The 20,392-nt window shown below is 37.6% G+C and overlaps 9 protein-coding genes across 9 annotated transcripts; 6 read left to right on the top strand and 3 right to left on the bottom strand.

The window, feature by feature from the left end:
* Positions 1-1,017: 1,017 nt before the first annotated feature.
* BRETT_002836 (uncharacterized protein) lies at positions 1,018-3,033 on the top strand (the record flags this gene model as incomplete). Its single annotated transcript, XM_041281356.1, has 1 exon — positions 1,018-3,033. The coding sequence occupies one exon, from the start codon at positions 1,018-1,020 to the stop codon at positions 3,031-3,033; it is 2,016 nt and encodes a 671-aa protein (XP_041139147.1).
* A 412-nt stretch (positions 3,034-3,445) lies between these two features.
* On the top strand, positions 3,446-4,051 carry BRETT_002835 (uncharacterized protein; the record flags this gene model as incomplete). The annotated part of the gene is made up of 1 exon (XM_041281355.1): positions 3,446-4,051. The coding sequence occupies one exon, from the start codon at positions 3,446-3,448 to the stop codon at positions 4,049-4,051; it is 606 nt and encodes a 201-aa protein (XP_041139146.1).
* A 174-nt stretch (positions 4,052-4,225) lies between these two features.
* On the bottom strand, positions 4,226-8,740 carry BRETT_002834 (uncharacterized protein; the record flags this gene model as incomplete). The annotated part of the gene is made up of 1 exon (XM_041281354.1): positions 4,226-8,740. One exon carries the CDS (start codon positions 8,738-8,740, stop codon positions 4,226-4,228), a length of 4,515 nt encoding a protein of 1,504 aa, XP_041139145.1.
* A 745-nt stretch (positions 8,741-9,485) lies between these two features.
* On the top strand, positions 9,486-10,358 carry BRETT_002833 (uncharacterized protein; the record flags this gene model as incomplete). The annotated part of the gene is made up of 1 exon (XM_041281353.1): positions 9,486-10,358. The coding sequence occupies one exon, from the start codon at positions 9,486-9,488 to the stop codon at positions 10,356-10,358; it is 873 nt and encodes a 290-aa protein (XP_041139144.1).
* Positions 10,359-10,539: 181 nt separating this feature from the next.
* Positions 10,540-10,983, bottom strand: BRETT_002832 (uncharacterized protein; the record flags this gene model as incomplete). The annotated part of the gene is made up of 1 exon (XM_041281352.1): positions 10,540-10,983. One exon carries the CDS (start codon positions 10,981-10,983, stop codon positions 10,540-10,542), a length of 444 nt encoding a protein of 147 aa, XP_041139143.1.
* A 458-nt stretch (positions 10,984-11,441) lies between these two features.
* On the top strand, positions 11,442-12,491 carry BRETT_002831 (uncharacterized protein; the record flags this gene model as incomplete). Its single annotated transcript, XM_041281351.1, has 1 exon — positions 11,442-12,491. The coding sequence occupies one exon, from the start codon at positions 11,442-11,444 to the stop codon at positions 12,489-12,491; it is 1,050 nt and encodes a 349-aa protein (XP_041139142.1).
* Positions 12,492-12,577: 86 nt separating this feature from the next.
* Positions 12,578-13,216, bottom strand: BRETT_002830 (uncharacterized protein; the record flags this gene model as incomplete). The annotated part of the gene is made up of 1 exon (XM_041281350.1): positions 12,578-13,216. One exon carries the CDS (start codon positions 13,214-13,216, stop codon positions 12,578-12,580), a length of 639 nt encoding a protein of 212 aa, XP_041139141.1.
* Positions 13,217-13,951: 735 nt separating this feature from the next.
* On the top strand, positions 13,952-17,113 carry BRETT_002829 (uncharacterized protein; the record flags this gene model as incomplete). The annotated part of the gene is made up of 1 exon (XM_041281349.1): positions 13,952-17,113. The coding sequence occupies one exon, from the start codon at positions 13,952-13,954 to the stop codon at positions 17,111-17,113; it is 3,162 nt and encodes a 1,053-aa protein (XP_041139140.1).
* A 293-nt stretch (positions 17,114-17,406) lies between these two features.
* BRETT_002828 (uncharacterized protein) lies at positions 17,407-19,962 on the top strand (the record flags this gene model as incomplete). The annotated part of the gene is made up of 1 exon (XM_041281348.1): positions 17,407-19,962. The coding sequence occupies one exon, from the start codon at positions 17,407-17,409 to the stop codon at positions 19,960-19,962; it is 2,556 nt and encodes an 851-aa protein (XP_041139139.1).
* Between the last annotated feature and the right edge of the window lie 430 nt (positions 19,963-20,392).

Genomic DNA, 20,392 nt, shown 5'->3' with positions numbered 1-20,392 from the left:
ATTATATATAATCAAACCAATAAGCATTAAGAGTTTTGATTATCGGAATCAACATAATTAAAGCTCTTAAAGGTTGTCAACTCGTTTTTCATTATATATTATTTAAAAACATGAAAACCACAGTCACAAATGCATTCATTTTTGTCATCAATATCAGAATGGCCGTATAACAATAATATAATGTGCGGCATCTGAGAAGAGTTAAAAATTGAGCCATTGCTTACTGGAAGAGAAACTTCCTGATCGAGAAGTTGCGTATTTGAGAGAAAATCGGCGAAAGCAAGATAGTATGGAAAAAATTCTCAAGCATGATAATTACGTTATCTCTACTCTTCCTCGATCAGCCAAACCATATCATCCTTATAAAATTTACTGTACGCCATATTGAGTTACTCTACTAAGAGAACGTGTATTATTGATATATGCAATTATTGTAATCAAGCCAGTATTCTCCATTTGAGGGGAATAAAGATAAAGCCTAGGGGAAAATATTCCATGCATTAAAGAAGGAAAGCATTCATTATTTTTAATTTTTTCAATTTATGTTTTGTTTCGCTATCTGTTTCTATATACGTATACTCAAGGAAGATCAACTATTGTGGACAAATCAGTTAACCCATTTTTTTGGGGTTTGTTTCTCCGATGGGAATTGTCCTCTTAATAATAAAGTCAATGAATGGCATTTGTTCCCTTCAATAAATTTTTTATCCTCTGCCTTCTACACGTTTATCTATCATTTTACCCAAAAATATAAAAACATAGATCTTGCCAATTTTATTTATCCCCCTCATTGTCTTTAAATATCGTGTATACTGCCTTCTTAACAATTATATTATAACACTGGCCTGCCCTTGTTAACACAGTTGATATCATTTACTAGTGTACGGCTTCACTCATCACGTACCTATTGCTGATATTTGGCATTTACATTTCATTTCTTATCTTTCCTGTCGTTTCCAGCTGATGGAATAGGCAAACACAACAATTAATACCACATTGTTTACTACATCCCGCCGAATGACAGACTCTCCAAACAGGAGGTTGTCTAGTTCAATTCCAGTGAGAAGTTCTTCTCGCCCCATTATGGATATTCCAAGGCGTGCATCCATGGCAAGACTCATTTCTCCTACTTCGAGTCTTGCACGCACACAGGGCTCAAATCACTTCATGCTTCCACATAGAAAACATCAGGGATCGAACACACCTCCGGATATGAGTGAGAGCGTTCCGATTTCAGGCTCATTTGCATCTCGAATGACACCTAGAGTGGGTAGTTTCGCAAATCACAGAGCAGAATCCATTGCCTTGGAATCGGACGATGAAGCATCAACAAGTGCTTCATCTTCTCATTTACCCCCAGCACAGGTATCTTCATCATTTGGCTCCGTTCTAGATGATGCCACTATCTTGAAGAACGTTGGTAAACATCTTGCGACAGACTCGGAGCACTCTCTCCAGCTACAAGGAGGTGACATAACCAGAGATCTATACAATCTGAGTAATAAAGGCCAGCAAATCAAGCGAACGAGAAGTTTATCTGGCTCTGATGTTTTGGGAGAAAGAAGAGGCTCATCTGCCTCAGTTCTGCGAGTTCCTGGTGCCTTCCGTAGAGAATTTATAAACCAAAAGCGGACAAAATTTGGATACACTCTAAATAAACCAACTGGACTCACGAGGAACTTTCTGGAGTTTCTATCTGTTTATGGCCATTTTGCGGGTGAGGATCTAGAGGATGAAGATTTCTTGGCCTGTGATTATGCCTCTGACTATAAGCATGATGAGGAAAATCCACTTCTTGAAGAAGCTTCTGTTAACAGTTACACGATTCCAACACAACGACACCAATTTCAACCTAAACTCCGCAAAAAGGGAAAGGCTTCCACGATGAAATCCTTCTTTCTTCTTTTCAAATCATTTGTCGGCACAGGTGTGCTTTTCTTACCGAAGGCTTTTTCTAACGGAGGTCTTCTTTTGTCGATAGGGCTTCTGCTGTTCTTTGCCACACTCTCCTTCTTTTGCTACCTCATATTGGTTCAGGCCAAGGAAAAGACAGGTGTTTCATCCTTTGGTGACATTGGAGGAATATTATATGGCAAGTATGCAAAATTCTTTATTCTCGCCTCCATCGTGCTTTCCCAGCTTGGATTTGTGGCCACGTACATTGTATTCACAGCCGAAAATCTTCATGCCTTCTTTGAAAACGCTTTTTCTCTTCATGTGGCCGTTGGTCTCATTGTTGTGCTTGAGTCGATTTTTTTCATTCCAATGTCGCTCGTGAGGAATATCACTAAGCTTTCACTGGCTGCTCTTTTGGCAAACGTGTTTATTCTCATTGGAATATTTACCATCGTCTATTATACGGCCACCGATCTTATAAAGCATGGCCCTGCCCCAGATATCAGCATTTTCAGCAATGATAAATGGAGTTTATTCATTGGTGTGGCCATATTTGCATTTGAAGGCATCGGTCTAATTATTCCAGTGGAGGAGGCCATGGCAAAACCGCAGGATTTTCCAAAGGTCTTGTTTGCTGTTGTTGCTGCATGTGCCGTTTTATTCATTGGTATTGGTGCCATTGGATACTTGACGTATGGAAATGATGTGAAAACAGTCATCATATTAAGTTTGCCTCAGGACTCGCCATACGTGATTATGATTCAGCTCTTTTATCCGGTTGCAATCATGTTTTCTGTTCCTCTTCAACTTCTTCCAGCTGTTAGGATCATGGAGAAGAAGATATTTAAGAAGCGCTCTGGCAAGTCTAATCCTGTGGTGAAATGGGAGAAAAATACATTTAGGATCTTTTTTGTCATGTTGACCACATTAATTGCATTTTACGGATCCACAAATCTTGACCAGTTCGTCTCATTTGTGGGATGCTTTGCTTGTATCCCATTGGTTTATATGTATCCACCCATGCTTCATTATCGAGCATGTGCTAAATCGAACTTTTCAAAGGGCCTCGACTTGAGTATCACATTGTTGGGTTCGATAGCTCTTTGCTACACTATATACCAAATAATTAAAGGATGAACTGCATCCCGAATTATCTAGAATTGTTTTATCATGTTTTGCATTGTTGTTGTGCTTGACCCAGATCATTGAGGCTTGTGCTAAAATTAATAAAAATATACATAAATATGACGATTGAGGTAGGTTGAATCCCTTTTATACAGTTGTACTGATGGCGAGTGTGGAATTTGGAGACAGTATGTCTCTGTCTCTGCAAATTATTAAGCTTTATTTGGTAGCAAATGCTCTTAGATATCTGTATTTATTTATTTTCGTTTTTTTTTTTTTTTTTTTTTTTTCTTCCCCTCCCCCAAGAAATAAACTAAGGACGAAGAACCATGCGAATTACTGGCAGTCGGCATTCACATCAGCAGACACAAATAACAACTGAGTCGTGTATATTTATACATAAATATATACATATACATCCACGATGACGCAACGAGAATTTTATTCTGATAGAAGTGGAGAAAGCCCTCTTCCTGCTGCGCAGGAAGTCTCGAAATCTTCAAGTGCACGAGTTATTGATGGAAAGTCAATAGAAAAAGTGAATTCATTGGAATTGTATTCCAGAAATGCTAGAGAATGGGCGGGCACCAAGCAAGAATCTATGCTGGAGAAGTTTAAATACTACAAGGCAAGATTTTCAACTGGTGTTGCCAAAACTAGTGAAAAATACAAAGAAATAGTTAAGGAACCTCTTCTTCCACAGTCACTCTATGTGCTAACAGCAGCATTATTTGGATCCGTTCTTGCTAGAAGAAAAGGCGGCATAACGAGGTTTCTTACACCATCTATATTTGGGCTTGTTGCGTTTGGCATTTGTATGCCAAAAACGTTTCAAAATAGCAAGCATAGTTTAAGCTCGCTCGAATCGAAATACTTCCCAGAGTTCAAAGTGAGGCAGGATATGGTTACTGCTGCAATATCCGATAATGCTGATAATCTTAAGATTAAGTACTACAATATTCAGCCGGTAATAACCGAACAAGTCACCCGGGCTAGAAGAGCGGTTGAGGACTGGTGGAAGAAAAGTTAATTGTGCATTCGCAATGGTCGTATTTATTGGGTGGAGTTAGATACTCCAGGCAGCATTCAGGATAGCCTGGGGGAACAATTTGTATATACTAAGTTCTATGATCTAATGGTACTCATAACTAATTCATTTTGTTTTATTTATCTTATTTTACTGGCGTATTGAATGTATAGAGACTCATTTTAAGAATCCAAATATACTACCCATATCCACATACCTTCTTCCACAGTCATCCAAGTATTTGGTAACCACACCCTGTATCACTCCAAATTCTGGCCTACTCTGCTCCACTAAAGCATCCAACTCACCCTGATTCAACTCCGGTGGTAAATCGTCTTTATTCTGCGTAGTAATATCATAAAGAGGCTTCAAGGTTCTTTTCTTGGCCTTTTCGACATCAAACAGTGATTGCAGATATAGCAACTGGTTATAAAGCATTCTGTCAGTATAGCAGTATTTCATAACACCTTTGCATGAGCGAGCAGTACCTTGTCCACCAATGCATCTTCTTCCATAAACACTGACTTGCCGGGTAGTGAGACCACAATCGCTGCAGGTAAGATATCCAGCATAATATAGCGAGATTTCGTGCCGAATAAAATGCTCTAGTTGGGCAGTCACACTCAAAACAGGGATAATTGAGTCGCACTCACCACATTTGATACCGCTAAAAGTAACCCTGTACTGCTGCGAACTTTGAATACCACCAAACTTTATACTGGCCTGGCATTTAGGACAGTTGATGAGGAAGTCCTTTGCATCTCTGAATCTCTCACTATCAGTAACAGTAGATTCAAGGGGCTGAAGCCCAGTTTCCCGCTCAAGCGATCTTGCTCTTGCCTCGTATTTTCTCGAATCCAAACCCAAAGATTGTGCAAGTCGCACAACATCGTATCCCTCGATTTTTTCCAAAAGCCTTGAAATTGGTGCAAACAGTTGCTTTTCAAGGTAGAAGTCTGCATCCGGCTCATATTTGGACTGATCCGATAATACTTCCTGAATGCTTCTAGCCCGCTCTGCTACACTTGCACCTTTATCCGCATCTTCATTGGTGATAATAAATGTGATCACACTTCCAGCCTTTACAATCTTACCCTGATCTCTCAGTCTAAGTGCAACTTGCACAGCTGGCATTGTTTTGCCTCCTGGGTATTGCACGGGATCCTTAGAAAGCCTGGTGTTGATCTTGAGCTTCACCATAGGAATATTGTTATCTTTAAGCTTAGTAGTGATGCCTTCTAAGTAACCGTATATTGCGGTAAGAGCTTCTTCCGGATCATTGTCACCTAGAACTTTCTCCAAGATGAAGGTTGACACCTCCTTCGACAATGGACAGTATTCTCTCCTTTTCATGTCTAAACCTTTCACCTCTAAACTGGTACTTTCCTTTCCATCAGCATTTATCGTGCAGTTGACTGCAGCATACTTCTTTTTGGCATGGAGCAACATCTTTTTAAACACATTGTCAATACCAATTTCCAATAACTTATACCGGTCGTTAACCCTCTTCCGGAAATCTTCTGCAAACTTCAATGCTTCCTTCATAGTGTCACATCCAGTATCAACCATAACAGAATCGGTATCACCATAAACAACCCTCACGCCAAGACTTTCGGCCAAATGTCTCGTATCCATCAAAATTTCACGACCTCGGTTTGTAACAAGCATTGCCAAAGGCTTAGCGTAAAATCTGGAGTTCACATAGCCCAAGCATCCATACATGGAATTGGCAGTAAGCTTTAAAGCACGCTGCTTGATATCATATTGTATTTTTTCCTGTGTCGAGATTCTAGGATCCTTCAGCAACTTCTTGACCTCTCTACGACGACTAACCAACTCATGAAGAAGCTTAGGAAGAACACCACGTGGTGTTTCGGGAGAAGGAACCTCTGGAAGTTCATCCTCAGTCAACTTTGATCTGTCTACTGTTGTGAAGCATATATTGAATTCCTGAATGATGGAAGGATACAAAGAATTGAAGTCCATGACGGTAACATAGTTTTTAACAAGACCCTTCACTGGTTCAAACACCAAACCACCTTGATATTTTGCCTTTCTTCCAGCAGCGGCTGTTGCTGGTTCATTATCTGAGGTTCCATGCCGTTTCTGCCTTCTATTTTCTTTATCTGGAACTATGAAGCCATTTCTCGTAAATTCATGCAGTAAAATATATTCGTTTCTTCCAGCACGTGTACCACCCAATGTTCGTGACCAGGCATTACCTGCCAAGTTGGTAAGTTGTTTCGATAAGGATAAAATTTGAATTCCAAAGGCAACATCACCAATCATTTTAACCGCCATTCTATTCTCATTGAAAGCAGCCAACAACCTTCCAGCATCTTCACCAAATGCAGGATTTGCAAGGTTCACTTCCATTGGTGTGTATTTCTTCTTACAGTAAATCTCATACATTTCTGCCAAATCCCAAGATTGACATTTCGGAGTTAAAGATTGGCCCATGTTGTTTGCAATATCACAAATAAGCCTTCCCTGTAAAATTTCCTTAAGATAGAACATGTTATTTCTTCCGGAGTTCCTGCCAAATTTATTTGGAAATTGCTTTCTGTTGATCCGACCAAAGTAGGACCAAGTACTCACCTTCAAGTCATACATTCTATGCATGAGAATGTCGAGCGTGACATTTTCTAATTTATGCCCAATGAATACATCTGGATCCGACTTCTTCACAATTGCTGCCAAGCAGTTCAACATTGCTCTCTCGTTGTTAAAGGTTCTCAGAACCATACCTTTTTTCTGAGCCAACTGTTTAAGACCTGGAGGAAATGCAAGCGATGCACCTGGCGGACGAACCAACGTTGTTTCCTCATCTGGTTTGAGTCCAGATTCAATTGGCTTATCCTGAGGAAGGTCCTTATAGAGAGCTAAAGAGACTGAGCCAATTTCTTGTTTACCGGACTTCATACACATAAATGATTGCACATTTATTGCCAAAACATTTAATGTTGGGGGTAGCATATCTGCAGAGAGAGGCGTGATGTAGTCTGGGGATGAAACTGCAACCTCAACATTACAGTGGGTAGCATTTTGTAGTTGCTTAAAGTCTGGCTTCTTGATTTCAAGCCAGCATGGACCCATAATATTTCTCTGCAAAACGAATGACTCGAATATATCTGCATTGGCATTAAAAACATGCCAAAACGTTTCACCTTCTAGGTCTGCAGGAATGACCGTATTTCTACACTTCTTCGTCTGATATGGAAGAAGAACTTTCAGATATTCAGCCTCGTGTGGAATTCCCGGAAGCTCAAATGCGTATTTTTTAGTCTCTGGTTTTGCTTTAATGAATGATAGGCCATACTTATCCATGAGTAAAGGAACGATCTCCTCATAGACATCATTAGTAGTTATCTTGCTAGATTTCTTTTCATCATTCTTTTCATCATTGTCCTCTTCTGACTCATCTTCTTCTTCCTGTTCAACTTGTTTGCGCCGCTCTCTTGGTAGGAAGTATATCTCTCGGTTAATTCCATTAACTTGAACCACCCCAGAAACCATACTGCCATCCGCAGCTTGGACCTTACCAAATAAAAGTAGTGATCCATCCACTTCAGCAAAGTCAAGCCAATACATTTTAAGGCTCTCTTCACCACTTTCATCCTTTGTGATAACTTCATCTTCGTTCAATCTGTAGAAACTCGAGTCCGAAAATCGAACAGGTGAAGAGACAGATGCAACTGACGAGGAATTCACATCGGTATCCTTAAATGGAGAAGAATTCAAAGGATGCTTTAAGATCGGCTTTGCTCTAGAGCTGCTTAAATTGACGTCACGATCGACAAATGCAGTTGTTCTCCGCTTGGCAACAACAATGTCGTCATCATCACTGCTATCATCTAAATCGGCATCGGTTGTTTTCATCGTTTGAACCGCCGATGAGTTCTGTGGCTCATTATCTGCCTCTGCTTTTACAACTTCATCTGCAGTTTTCTTGGCATCCAGATTCTTTTCAATTTTATTCTCAGTTTTGGGCACATTATCCCTATAATTTTTCGTAGGTGAAGAAGGCACGTTTTGATAATCGTCAAAGTCAATTGCTGTATAATATTCCTCTGGTTCAGAACTTAATTTCGCCTTTTTGGAGACCGGGCTACCCAATGAGACACTCACCGGTGCTCTTTTGGATTGATTAACATTAAGTCTTGGAGAAGAAGTTTTATCCCGGGCCCTTCTATGCTTGACCGAAGAAAAAATATCCTTCTTTGGTTCTGATCCAAAAATTGAGTCAGCTTTCACTCTCTGAACGGCAGTATTTGTGAAGTCTGCAAGGATGTCATCCAAGTTACTTATATCCACCTTAGCTTCAGTTTTGACCGGCTTTGCTGCTGTTGGCTTGAAGAATCGGGTGATTTCAGATTTCTTATTTCTAACCTTTTTAACTTTTTTCTTCCTTGGTGTGCTGGTTGTTTCCCCAATATTATCATCTTCTTCATCTTCAGAGTAATAATCCTCATGATGCTCCCATTCATCGGCACCAGTTTCAGCATATCCCTCACCATTTTCATCAACGATAAAATCATCGTTTAAAAGTTGATCTCGTTTGTGTTTTCTGTATTCCATCTCATCAACTTCATCATAGATATCAACGTTTGAATTCTTTTCATCTTCAATATCTGTGATCTTCTTACCTGCTCTAGCCGCTTTAAGACGAGCAAACTTATCAAATTTACCCATATTTATTTAGCGAAATCAGGCTGTCACAAAAGGTGATTATTTAGAGAGTTAAAGGAGGAAACGTGTACGCTGAGTTTGGCCTGTGGTGTATCAAAGAGAAGAGATTCAACGTACAATGTTGAACGCGTAAAAAAGTGAAGTTTAATGCTAATTCGCGTTAACCAGTGTGAAACAAAAAAAAAATATAATAATAATGGAAAGGAAGCCAAATAAAAACGAAAATCGCGCGCTTCAGAAGTACACAATAAATAATATAGATGATATCAAGCTTACCAATGAATGTAAAGGCACTTAAGAACTTTTGGAGAGATGAGTACTGTTCTGTGACTGTAGCTTTATTTACTCACTAATAAACGTGTCCTATATGTGGGCCTGTTAATTAAATGTTGAAGGCCATTCATACCTAAGAATTTATGACATAATGAAAATTTCTCCTGAAACTAGAAACAAATAATTTTTTAAGAGTTACTCACTTTTAAAGCACATCAAATTACATTTTTCAATTTGTTAATTGCTTTGCTTGTAAGAATTCAGATAAATTGGAAGTCCTTGTTTCTTGAAGATAGCTGAAGAATTAATTAATTGCAGAACAAATTCCAAAAAAAAAAAAAAAAAGACCAAAATAGAAATTCACACAAAAAAAATAACTTGCAATAAACATCCCAACATAGCTCCTGATAAGATATTCCTGTATTCAAATACATTCCTCTTTAATTGGATACAATTGTGTCCAGCATCAGTTTAAATGTCATTTGCAAACTACGATCTTGAAGCACACAAGCCAAATGGGAGGGATGAACCAATTCCAACTTCCAAGCAAGCTACTCCACACTTAAATGAAGCATCAAAGAATCTTGCTGAATTTATTAGTAATGTGGCCGCCTTTGACAAGTTACAGAAACAACTTGGTTCCAAGAGAGATAACAGCAACTTGAGGCAGTCCATAGAGGGTGTGAAAAAGAGAATTAAAGATTCTCAAACAAAAATTGAGGAGAATATAGAAAGTCTTTCATCCATCTCAAGACATGAAAACAAAGACCCCAAGTTTCATTTTACTGAAGAACGATTAAAGAAGCAATGGGATCAAGTTCTACAAAATTACAGGTTAATTTATCAGTCGTATGTTGAGAAAGTTAAATCTGTTACAGTTAAAGAGGCATATGAGAAGAATGAAAAAGAGCTTCAACAACTTGACTCTGAAAGAACTCCTCTTTTAAATGGAAACTCGGTAACTGGATATGATAATACGGAAGAGCAGGAAGATGATATAAATAACAGCCAGAGTCAATTGCGAAGTCAGGTTCAGAAAATTTCAGGCAACCAGTTGGCATATCATGAGGATGTGGTTCATGAAAGAGAACAAGCAATTAACCATATCTCAAAGGGAGTTCAAGACATAAATAAGATTTTCAGTGACCTCAACGAGGTTGTCAATCAACAGGGAGAACAAATTGATACGATAGAAAGTAGTATGAATGATTATGCCAACAATAATGTGTTGGCACATCAGGAATTGGTCAAAGCTAATGAATATCAGAGAAGGAAACGAAAATGGAGCTGTGTGCTTTTACTTGCTTTGGTGATTATTCTACTAATAGTATTAGCTATCATAAGCTGACAACTACGCATAAAAAAATTCTTAATGAAATACATAACGTTAAAAGTGAAGCAGGCGAGCTTCATTCTGTTTCAAAAAGTAAGATGCACCATAAAATTGTGAATATATTATTGAGAAGCATGCTTCTTTATCATTCCTTGTAGAAGTATCTGTATGCATTTTGTGTAATACATTTCCACAGCTAAGTAGCTTTGGCATAACTTCTCTTCGAGACCGGAGAAGCAAAAACATATGATGAAGTGCCTGTAGAAGATCCTTGAACTGTTGCTTCCTCTTCCTCTGTTTCTTCCTTTTCTCCAGTTTCCTCTTGCGACAACAACCAATAATCAATATCCTTCTTCGTGAATCCACGAGCCTTCCTTTTAACTGTAATATCGGCATTTTTCGAGTCGTTTGATGAAGTTGCGTATTGCTCGACGACAGATTCAGAAGCTGGAGTATTTGCATATTTTCTTTTCGCTTTTTGAGCCTCGAGAACTTCAGTAACTCTTTTTGCAGCAATTAAGGCATGATCCTCCAAAAAGTCTTCAAACTCCTCTCTATGTGTGGCAATAGCAGCAACAATTCCCACTGTAATGCCAAGTCCTATGGGTAATGCCCAATAAGCAAAAACTGGTAAAGTCATCACTATATTCTATTTTCTTGTTGTTAAATACGCAATTTGAAAAGGGCAAATCCTCAAGATTTCGACTAATCTGATAAGAGAAAGAGAAAAAGTATCAGATAATATTCACTGATGCAATATCTGGCAAAAATGGGGAAATATATAGTAATGCCGTAAGCATATATTAAGTTTATGAATAAAAAAGCAATGTACTTTAAGTAGTTAAAACAAGTATTCGGGATCGAGAAAACTGAGCCCTATCAAAATGCGTGTCATTACCAACTTAAAGACAATCTTTCTTAATCCAGCCATTTAGCGCTCCCTGTGCCTTTTTTTTTTTTTTTTTTTACTCTTATGTTATCTTATCAATTCAAATCTGCCTAATATCTGTGCTCCAATTATTTAAGATCAATAATTGCCTATTGCTTTGATATTGATACCTTTGTAACGGTAATACATAAGGCAACATAAATACCTCAATGAAAATTCCATCTATCCCATTGGAACTCACCCAAAATGTCCAGAAGCATAACTTAGACTTGGCATATATCTTACCGAATATAGCTGCATGCTCGGCTCCAACAGACAAGAAAGTGAAGAAATTGTACCAAAACAGCCTTAAAACATTATGTGGTGTTCTCAATGAGAATCACGGAAAACACAATTGGATGATTGTGAATCTTAGAACAGAGAAATACGGCTATGACCCCAAATTAGTGGAAGTTTATGGTGGCTTGTTCGAATACAGACCCTTCCTAGATAACAATGCTATTCCACTTGATGAATTTATTGATACCATTCACTTCATAGATCAGTTCATGGCTGCAGATAATCGCAGGGCAGTAATTGTACACTGCAGACACGGAAAGGGCCGAACTGGCTCTCTTATAGTGGGATACATAATGTATAAATATGGAGTGTCCTTTGACAAAGCCAACACACTTTTTGTCAAAAGAAGAAAAATATATAGACACGGTGTGTCAGTACCATCCCAAGTCAGATACCTCCGTTATTATGAGGGGTTATTGAATTCATCAGAATTGAGGGCTACGTATATTCGATTAAGAGAAGTTCCAATAAAGATCAAAGTACAAAAACTTGTGGTACATAACCTGAACAAAAAATATTCTTTAGGTACTTTAGGCATACAGTGCCAAACGTTTGCCGATCATGGTGCCAGTCTTGTGCTTGTTTCCAAGCTAAAAGATCGAAAAGCAGATAAGGGGGAGAAAGCAGATGTGGTTGATTTGATATGTATTCCATCCAAAAAAGCTTATTGTGAATCTCCAGAAATCTCCTTTCAGTTGACAATGCGGATGAATTCACTCACGGTATTTATGCTATGGTTTTTTGTGAACTGTTATCTGGAAAACATCATGTCTTTCGACAACAGCCAAACTATCGGGAGTATCAAACAGGAAGAAATGAATATAGATATACCCTGGGAAAGAATGGATGGATATCGAGGGTCCAATGGAAGAGGCTATAGATTTTTCGACTCAGTGAGTGTGACTCTCGAGATGATATAACTAAGCTAGCCTTACTTTTTCACAAATTTCTATATTACTTTGCACATACATCTAAACATATATAACTATCCGTAACAGCGCATGCTTTAACCACCTTTTCTCTCACCTTCAAGTTTGTCCCATATATCCTTGATCACCTTGCGAATATATGACAGTTGCTGATCCTCTGTTTCACCATTTCCATTTATTATATGGCAGCAACCAGATCGGTATGGTTTCATAACTATTAAATGATTGCCAAAAATGACAATGTTATCTTTCTTATCAAAAGTCACATCTCCTTCCGGTAATAATTTGTATAATTGGTTGAAAACGGCCTCTCCTTCCACACTGATCTTCCGATTTCCAAATATGCGTCTCCTGTTAAATTCGTTTTCCTGTCGCGCTAAAACCTTTGGATCGCCACTTCTAAAGCTGTGTCCTATTGAAGCTACTGGGATGAAGACAGGCTGATTGATCATTGCCTTGAATTTATCATCCAACTTTCCACCAATTGCATTATCAACTTTCTGCTTTGATAAGCACTTCACGGATTTTATAAAAGATGTATTTATCACGGTAAACGTTCCAAGTTTTGTGTACAATTTTGATCCTTGCGACTTCTCTTCCCCTTGAACAAGAGTTACTTTTCCCGATATTGGACTATAGGAATTGATCATACCCTCCAAAACATCATTTCTGTCAGTGACAATTCTAACTCTGAACAAATCAATATTACAAATCATTAGTAACTTTCAAGCTAAATATATCTCCCAAAGTGCTCTTCTGGGAATAATAAATGAAATATCTGCAATGAAAACTTACCTTAAGCCCACACAATCTTCCACATTGATCATGATGACCGAACTGGTTTCTTTAAAAAAAAAAGCGGCAGAGCAGGAACGCTTAAGAATATCTTTCAAACGTAGGTATGCTGAGCCTGTTTTTATAGAGTCTGAATGTTGGCTAAAATGTGCCTATATGCTTTACGCAAGTATGATCAAGTATGACGAAAAATACTAAGCTGGTCCCTAGCTCATTGGTTTCAATAGAGATTCGCGGCTGACATTTTTCCACACTCAACGCGCATCTTTTCTTATATTTTTTTTTTATTTTTCGTCCTGTTCTGAGGTTCATGTGCATAAATTACATAAAAAGCATTACCTAAAAATTATGCAGGTTTGGTGGTGCCTCACTCCCATCTTTTTCATCACATTCCTCGTTGTCTGATTTCCACAAAGTGTGATTTCAAGGTCGATCTTGTGCTGAAGCATGATGTCAGTCATAAATTGTCATTCCTAATCAAAGACATACTTTTCCTGACAAGTATAGGTTTCATATTTAATTTTTTTTTGTGCTTTCACTTTAGTTCAATTGATCGGTCCTTTTGTTTTCTTCAGATTTCAGCCGCTTATTGAGCATAGTACGTGTTTAGCATTTTTGCCAATTAGATGCTACCGAAGCCACAAAGGACGCAATTAATGAAAAGCGGTCCTCCGCCAAGTTTTATGCTTCCTAAAAAGCCACAAAATGAAGAATGCCTAGAGAATGCAGGTGAAGATGATAGTAACAAAGATGAAGAAGCAGGAAACGAAGATGATGAAGTAAATGAAGAAGACCAGGAAAATGGTGCTGATACAATTGCCAATGAAGAAAAAAAAGGTGCTGAAATACCCGCTATCGGTGATCTAAACGATCTGGATGATGACGACAACTTTATTATTGATAAAAATGAAATGGTTGAGACAAGTGATGACCAAGATCTCTTGTCATCCCCCAGCAGTAAGATATCTCTTGAATCAGAAGGAGAACAGGAAATAGACGGATTTACGAACTTCAACATGATTTTAGAATATCCAAAGTTGAAGTTTGATTATAAACTATTGGATACATTTGATGAAGGGCTTATGGATTGGTTTAGTGCGAAGGATCTTCAAAATCTTAGAGATGTGAAATTGTTGGCCCTATCCTCGAAATATCACAATAATATTTCCCTTTTCTTAAAGAAAACAGGCTTGCAATTAAAATCATTACTTTCAAGTGATGATGACAGCGTATCCTACGATGCTCAAATTCTAAAGCATATTATTGGTATATTGTATATTAGTCTAGGGTCGTACGGGGATGCCATAGACAAGGAGCAACTGAATAAAAGAATAAAGGATAATTCACATAAATTAGTTCATGAAGATATACTAATACGGCAAATCATAAATATAACACTATCACGGGCAAACAAGCTAGCGGATGCAGGCAATTGCGAAAATAATATATCTGCTAGGTGCTTGAAGCTTTGGTCCTCCGAAATGTTTTACACATTGACAATCTTGCACATAATATCATTAGTGTATTTGAAGTATCTGAAAGATGATGAATCAGAGTATTTCAAATTGGTTGATCTTTTTGATCACGCAAATGTGCTTGAAGAGGTCACGAAGGTAATAGACAAGTGGAGATGGATTTCATGCGAATCTGAAAGAAACGATCCTGCTAGTATTATAAATTCATTTTCTAAAGGTAATATTCCAGAAAATAAGGAAGACATTAGTCGTTCCACAAGTCAAAAAAAGAATATTGACGCCTCAAATTCTCCAGCAAAATCGCAAAAGTCTTTGAATATTGTTATGTCGTTTAAACTTCGAAACATTGTGATATTTTTGGGTGACCTAATACTTTTGGAATTCGGTAATTTGGAGGATTTAAAGAGCACACGAGATTACCTAGAATTTAGAAACGACAAAAAAGGGAATCCAGAGAAATCGAAATTGAGCAGTTCACTTACTGTTTCTCCTATCGATTACAGAAGGTACAGAGAGAATTTGGTTGCTCGTTATCCTACGTTCACTCCACCAAAGTACAACGTTTCAGAAATATTGAAGTTATCTTTACGAAATGAAAAGGACACTCCAACGACAACTTTGCCAGATATCACGAGTTCCATATCGATGCTTAGTTCTGAAGGTAAAGCGAGATCAATAGAGGATGAAAGCATCAGTGATGGCTCAAAACTGACTGAGTCACCTCCTCCTGAAATACACATAGCTACTCCAATGCCATCACCATCTCTTACACCTCAGAGTACGGGTGGATCCGGTAACTTTTCAACACTTGAAGATGCGGATGCAGATGTTAGAAGACGTTTAAATCCTTCCCAGTCCAGTTATCCAAATATATACCCTCTTAGTCGGAAAGTGCCATACAGTATTGAAGAGGCCAGCAATATTCTCTATCAGCACGTGAGCGATGACTTCAATTCCAAACAGTTTGTTTCCGTGTTTGAACAATTTGTCCGTGATGAAAAGGGATTAAAGACCGAGACTGATTACATGAATTCGAATAGTGGATCAGATCCATATAAATATACGCAGGAGGATATCAAGCAGAATCCTATGTTTGTACATGAGCTTAAATCATTGCAAAGAGTCGAAAAGTATTATAAGAATTGTCTCTCTTATTTTAGCTCCTTGATATATGTATTGATTCAAATTTTTTCATCAAACGTTATCCCTCTACGTGGAAATGAACGGCCATTCCACAAAATAGGCCAACACTCACATGCAAGCTACCCCTATATGAATGGATCACAGGAAAGTACCGAGGAAGATGATAAATTGCCATATATTCCTTCCAAATTAACGTGCAGTGAGAAACAGAAGCTTGAAGTTTTGCGCATGAAGGAATCAACCTTAAAAAGTTCATCCACTATCATTGTTTTATTATCCAAATGGTTCAAGACTTCGCACATTCTTAAATATGAGTACTTTCTGTCACTTTTGTTTGACAGCAATTTCATTACTCAATCATTCAGGTTGCTAAACAGTAACAAAATTCACTCCAGATGGAGCCATTCATATGATTTCAAAGATCCGGACAGCCTGATGAAGAACCGTCTAATCTATTGTGACTATGAGGCTTTGTATCAATTGAATGATTATAATTTTTATTTGAAGGCTTTAAGTCTCTCCTCAGAAGCAAGAACTCCAAATACTACAGAGATAGACGAGAAGGCTATTTATGAACATATATTTGATTTAAGTGAGCGGAATTCTGATAAAAGTGCACTATCATTCATTCTACCTTTTAATGCACAATGCAATTTAACAGTGGAAAGACCAAATAGCCGATATTGTGTGATTGTGACAAATATTTTTGAGGAGATATACATGATGATATCGCATTTCAAGATTCAACGGATATATAAACTACTTGAAACGCGGCCAACAGATACTTTGAGGTTTTACTTGACTCTTTTCAACAAAACTTTGTACAAGCCGATACTAAAAATCATCAAACTAATGAGTCCATTTAGTGGTAAGAAATGGAGAGCGAACAACATGGACATGATTTCGTTTGTTTATCTATTTTACAAGATTGGATTACGGGATAGATGGTTGACAAATTATTTCACTGGAACTCTTGAGGAACGCTTAAAGGTTTCATATGAAAACGAATTTTCTTTACGGTGCCTTTTAAAATATTATAATGTCAAGAACTATTCTGAAATTTTGAAGAAGTTCGGCTATAATACACAGGGAGAGAAGTTTTTAAACAGTCTGAGAAAGGAGAATGAAAACTTTTTTGACACGCAATTGATGGATGGTAATCAAAATGATGAATTTCATGATTATCTTAAGCTCGAGTGATTTCTCGTGAAAATTTGGTGAACTTCATCACTTATTATTCTAACGGATGGCTGCTAAAGTATGTAATGTAGTTTCCGTTTTTAAGAAGGAAGCTAAAAATATAGATGTGAAAAATTCAAGGGACACACAAACAAACAAGCAAAAAAAATAAAATTAAATAAAAGACGCGCCCAGATTGTAAACATGGGACAAGTGAATAAAGATACAGAAAAAATGGTACAATACTATTTATCGTTCTATTTCTTTTAAATATTACTACGCTGTTTAGTCTATAGTTGAGGCTTGATACAATTATGGACCAGGTGGACTTTGTGATTAGAAATTATATTCAAAGACTGGTGCGAAGGTCATTACCTTCTACTGATGGTAGAATTCTTCGTACTCTATCGCAGGACATCCATCAGGTAGTAATAAATAATGAAGGTGAGCAAGACGGGGAACAGAAAATGAAGTACTTGAAGAAAAAGTATGAGTTTGAGATACCAGGTGCAAGATTAAGTTCACTTCTTCAAACTGTAATGGACTTGATGGCTATCAAAAATAAGGATAATCTTGCAAGCTATCTCATTACGTTAGATTCACGTGTTGCCGCTGCTACAGCTATATCACCTGAAATTTCTGATGAGGCAATCACTAAAAGTACATCATTAAATGGAACGAACACATCAATGACCACAACATTTCCTTCGACGGTTAATTCTAAGAATAGCCTTGCAGATCGATTAAAACCCTATGATAAAGAAATAGGGAATGTTGATGAATCAGTTCTCGTACATAGTCTTGAGTATGCGTTGACGGGATCACCATCTGATTTATTTCCATTTGAGGGTGACAAAGTGAAAGTTCCAACAACACTTAATTTTGGAATGGCCGGATTAGTGTATCAAATACTCGAGCCCTGCCTCATATTTAGAAGGTTAACAAGGACTTGTTCTCAAGAAGAACGTTTACCACAAGGATCAAAAATATCAGATATGACGGAAACAAGAATTGCATTTCTAAGTGCTCTTCAGGATGAGCTTTTAAAGTATTCGGGGTATATTAACGATACGGTAAGTCCGTTTTTTATAGATGATTCAAACAACAATCTTACTTTGAGAAGACTACATTTACTACTCTCCGATTGGATTATGAAGCTCAGATTTTTGAACTATTTAGAGTTATCGTCTAAGAAATTATTACCCAATGAATTTATCTCGCTGCTATATCGAACTTGCACCCAAGGTAATTCAATGCTGGCAGAGGTTTCAAAATATTTCTTTGAAACATGCTTGAAGCCATTTGTCTCAGCATGTCGTGAATGGTCTTTATTGGGGAAGTTGGAAGCAATTGATACAAAGAAGGAGAACTTTTTTATACAATTGAGTGGAAACAACGACGAAAACACAATAGACAGGGTTGCTTATCTTCGTGCAAATGTACCAGCAATATTTACAAAGAAACAGTCTTTTATGATCTACCAAATCGGAAAAACAATATCATTTTTGAGGCGAGATTGTCATGAACTAAAGTGGTGTGAGAAATTTAGGGAGCGTCACATGCTGACCGAATCGGATTTGTATGCATCAAATTGGAAGTTAGATGTTGCATACAGAGAAGTTACAAAGTACTGCTTTCAAGATGTGCTTGGTAGGAAATATAATTTGATTCCGGAAATGATTAGATTGCACAACTTCTTACTTATGTACCAGGGAGACTTTATTGATTCAATTCTTGAAAAAGGACTCACGATCCTAAATCAATCGTCAAACGCATTATCATCACATGTGCTTTTGGGTATTCTACAGGATTCAATCGAAAATACTAGTGTACGAGACAAATATCCACCGGATGTCATAAATAGATTGGATGCGCGTGTTTTAGATCTGAAAGGATACGGTACAGTTGGCTGGGAGATATTTACGTTAGACTACGATTTAAAATTTCCATTGAACAAGCTTTTTGAGTCCCAGCATAAGGAGTATCTTCGGATGTTTAATTTTATGTTGAAGCTGAGACGCCTTAGCTATTTGCTTAATAGAGGCTGGACGGAATCAAATAGTTTAGAGAGGCGATCTATCAGACAGCTCGCAAAGAGGAGTCGAAATGATAGAAGAAAAAGGATGGACACTAACGAGGATAACGACATTGGACCGGTAGAGGCCAGAAGACTATGGATTTTGAAAACATTCAAGAGATTAAATGTTCTCAGAAACGAATTCATCAAATTTATGAATGTTCTGGTAGCTTACCTGGACAACGAAATAATCGACAGGAACTTTTTGAAGTTTATTAGCAGTTTAAAGTATGGAAAATCAAATACCTTTATGTCCCAGTTGGGTCAGGGTAATATCACGAAATCGAAACTCATACTTCTTAAGACAATGAAAATGCAACCAATGTGTGACATATTTAATACGAGAGTTGCAGATAACGAGGAGGAGGGAGAGGAATACAACTTGGATGATTTAGTGGAATTACACAGTTCATACTTGGAGAAGATCAGCAGATGCAAGATATTAAACAACAACAGCAAACGAAGTATAGGGAAAAAGACCGGTCAATTCTACGTGGATCAGATAAATATGTTTCTGGAAATTATGAGCAAATTTGTTGGAATCAATGGCGAGTTCAATTCTTTACTAGTTGAGATGTTGTCAATTGCAAGTGTTAGTCGAAAAGGAGATACAAATATGGATAGGTATAACGATTATCTTAACAGGATAGACGATAAGCTTGATCACCTAACTCAAAGCTTAACATCGGACATCATCAACAGGTTTGAAGATAGTCTGGATGGATTCACTAAAGATCTTTGTGCAGATCATGACAGTGGCCTTCGTTACTTAGGATTGATGCTCAGTAATTGAGGTGATCATGAATGAAAAGGCTGGGTACTATCTTGATATGGAATAGTAGGATGTACTAGAAAGCAGAGTAAACACGTAATAGTTGTGATGTTAGCAAATATTAGTTTTCTTTTCTGGTGCAGTAACCTTTAAAGGTGTCAAATGCATAATTATAGGCTATTCACGGGTGCTTTATATTAAACTATCTATAGCAATGGTCATTCTTTTTGAACTCTTTTTTAATTTAAAGTTTGGAGGACAAAATTCCGCTCACCCTAATGATATCACTCTTACTTTATTTTTTCACAAAATTCCACCGAACACTGGCAAGCAAATATCAAATGTAAAGCAATGAATTAAATGAAAATAAAAAAGTATAGGACGGATGTATGAAAAAAAATCCTGCGAGGACCTGCTGGCCTTGAGCTTCATATCAGAGATTGCCGTTTGG

Source organism: Brettanomyces bruxellensis, chromosome 9 (assembly GCF_011074885.1).
Source record: "Brettanomyces bruxellensis chromosome 9, complete sequence".
Lineage (NCBI taxonomy): Eukaryota > Fungi > Ascomycota > Pichiomycetes > Pichiales > Pichiaceae > Brettanomyces > Brettanomyces bruxellensis.
Note: the sequence above shows the minus strand (reverse complement) of the source record. Positions and strands in the feature narration are given on the sequence as shown.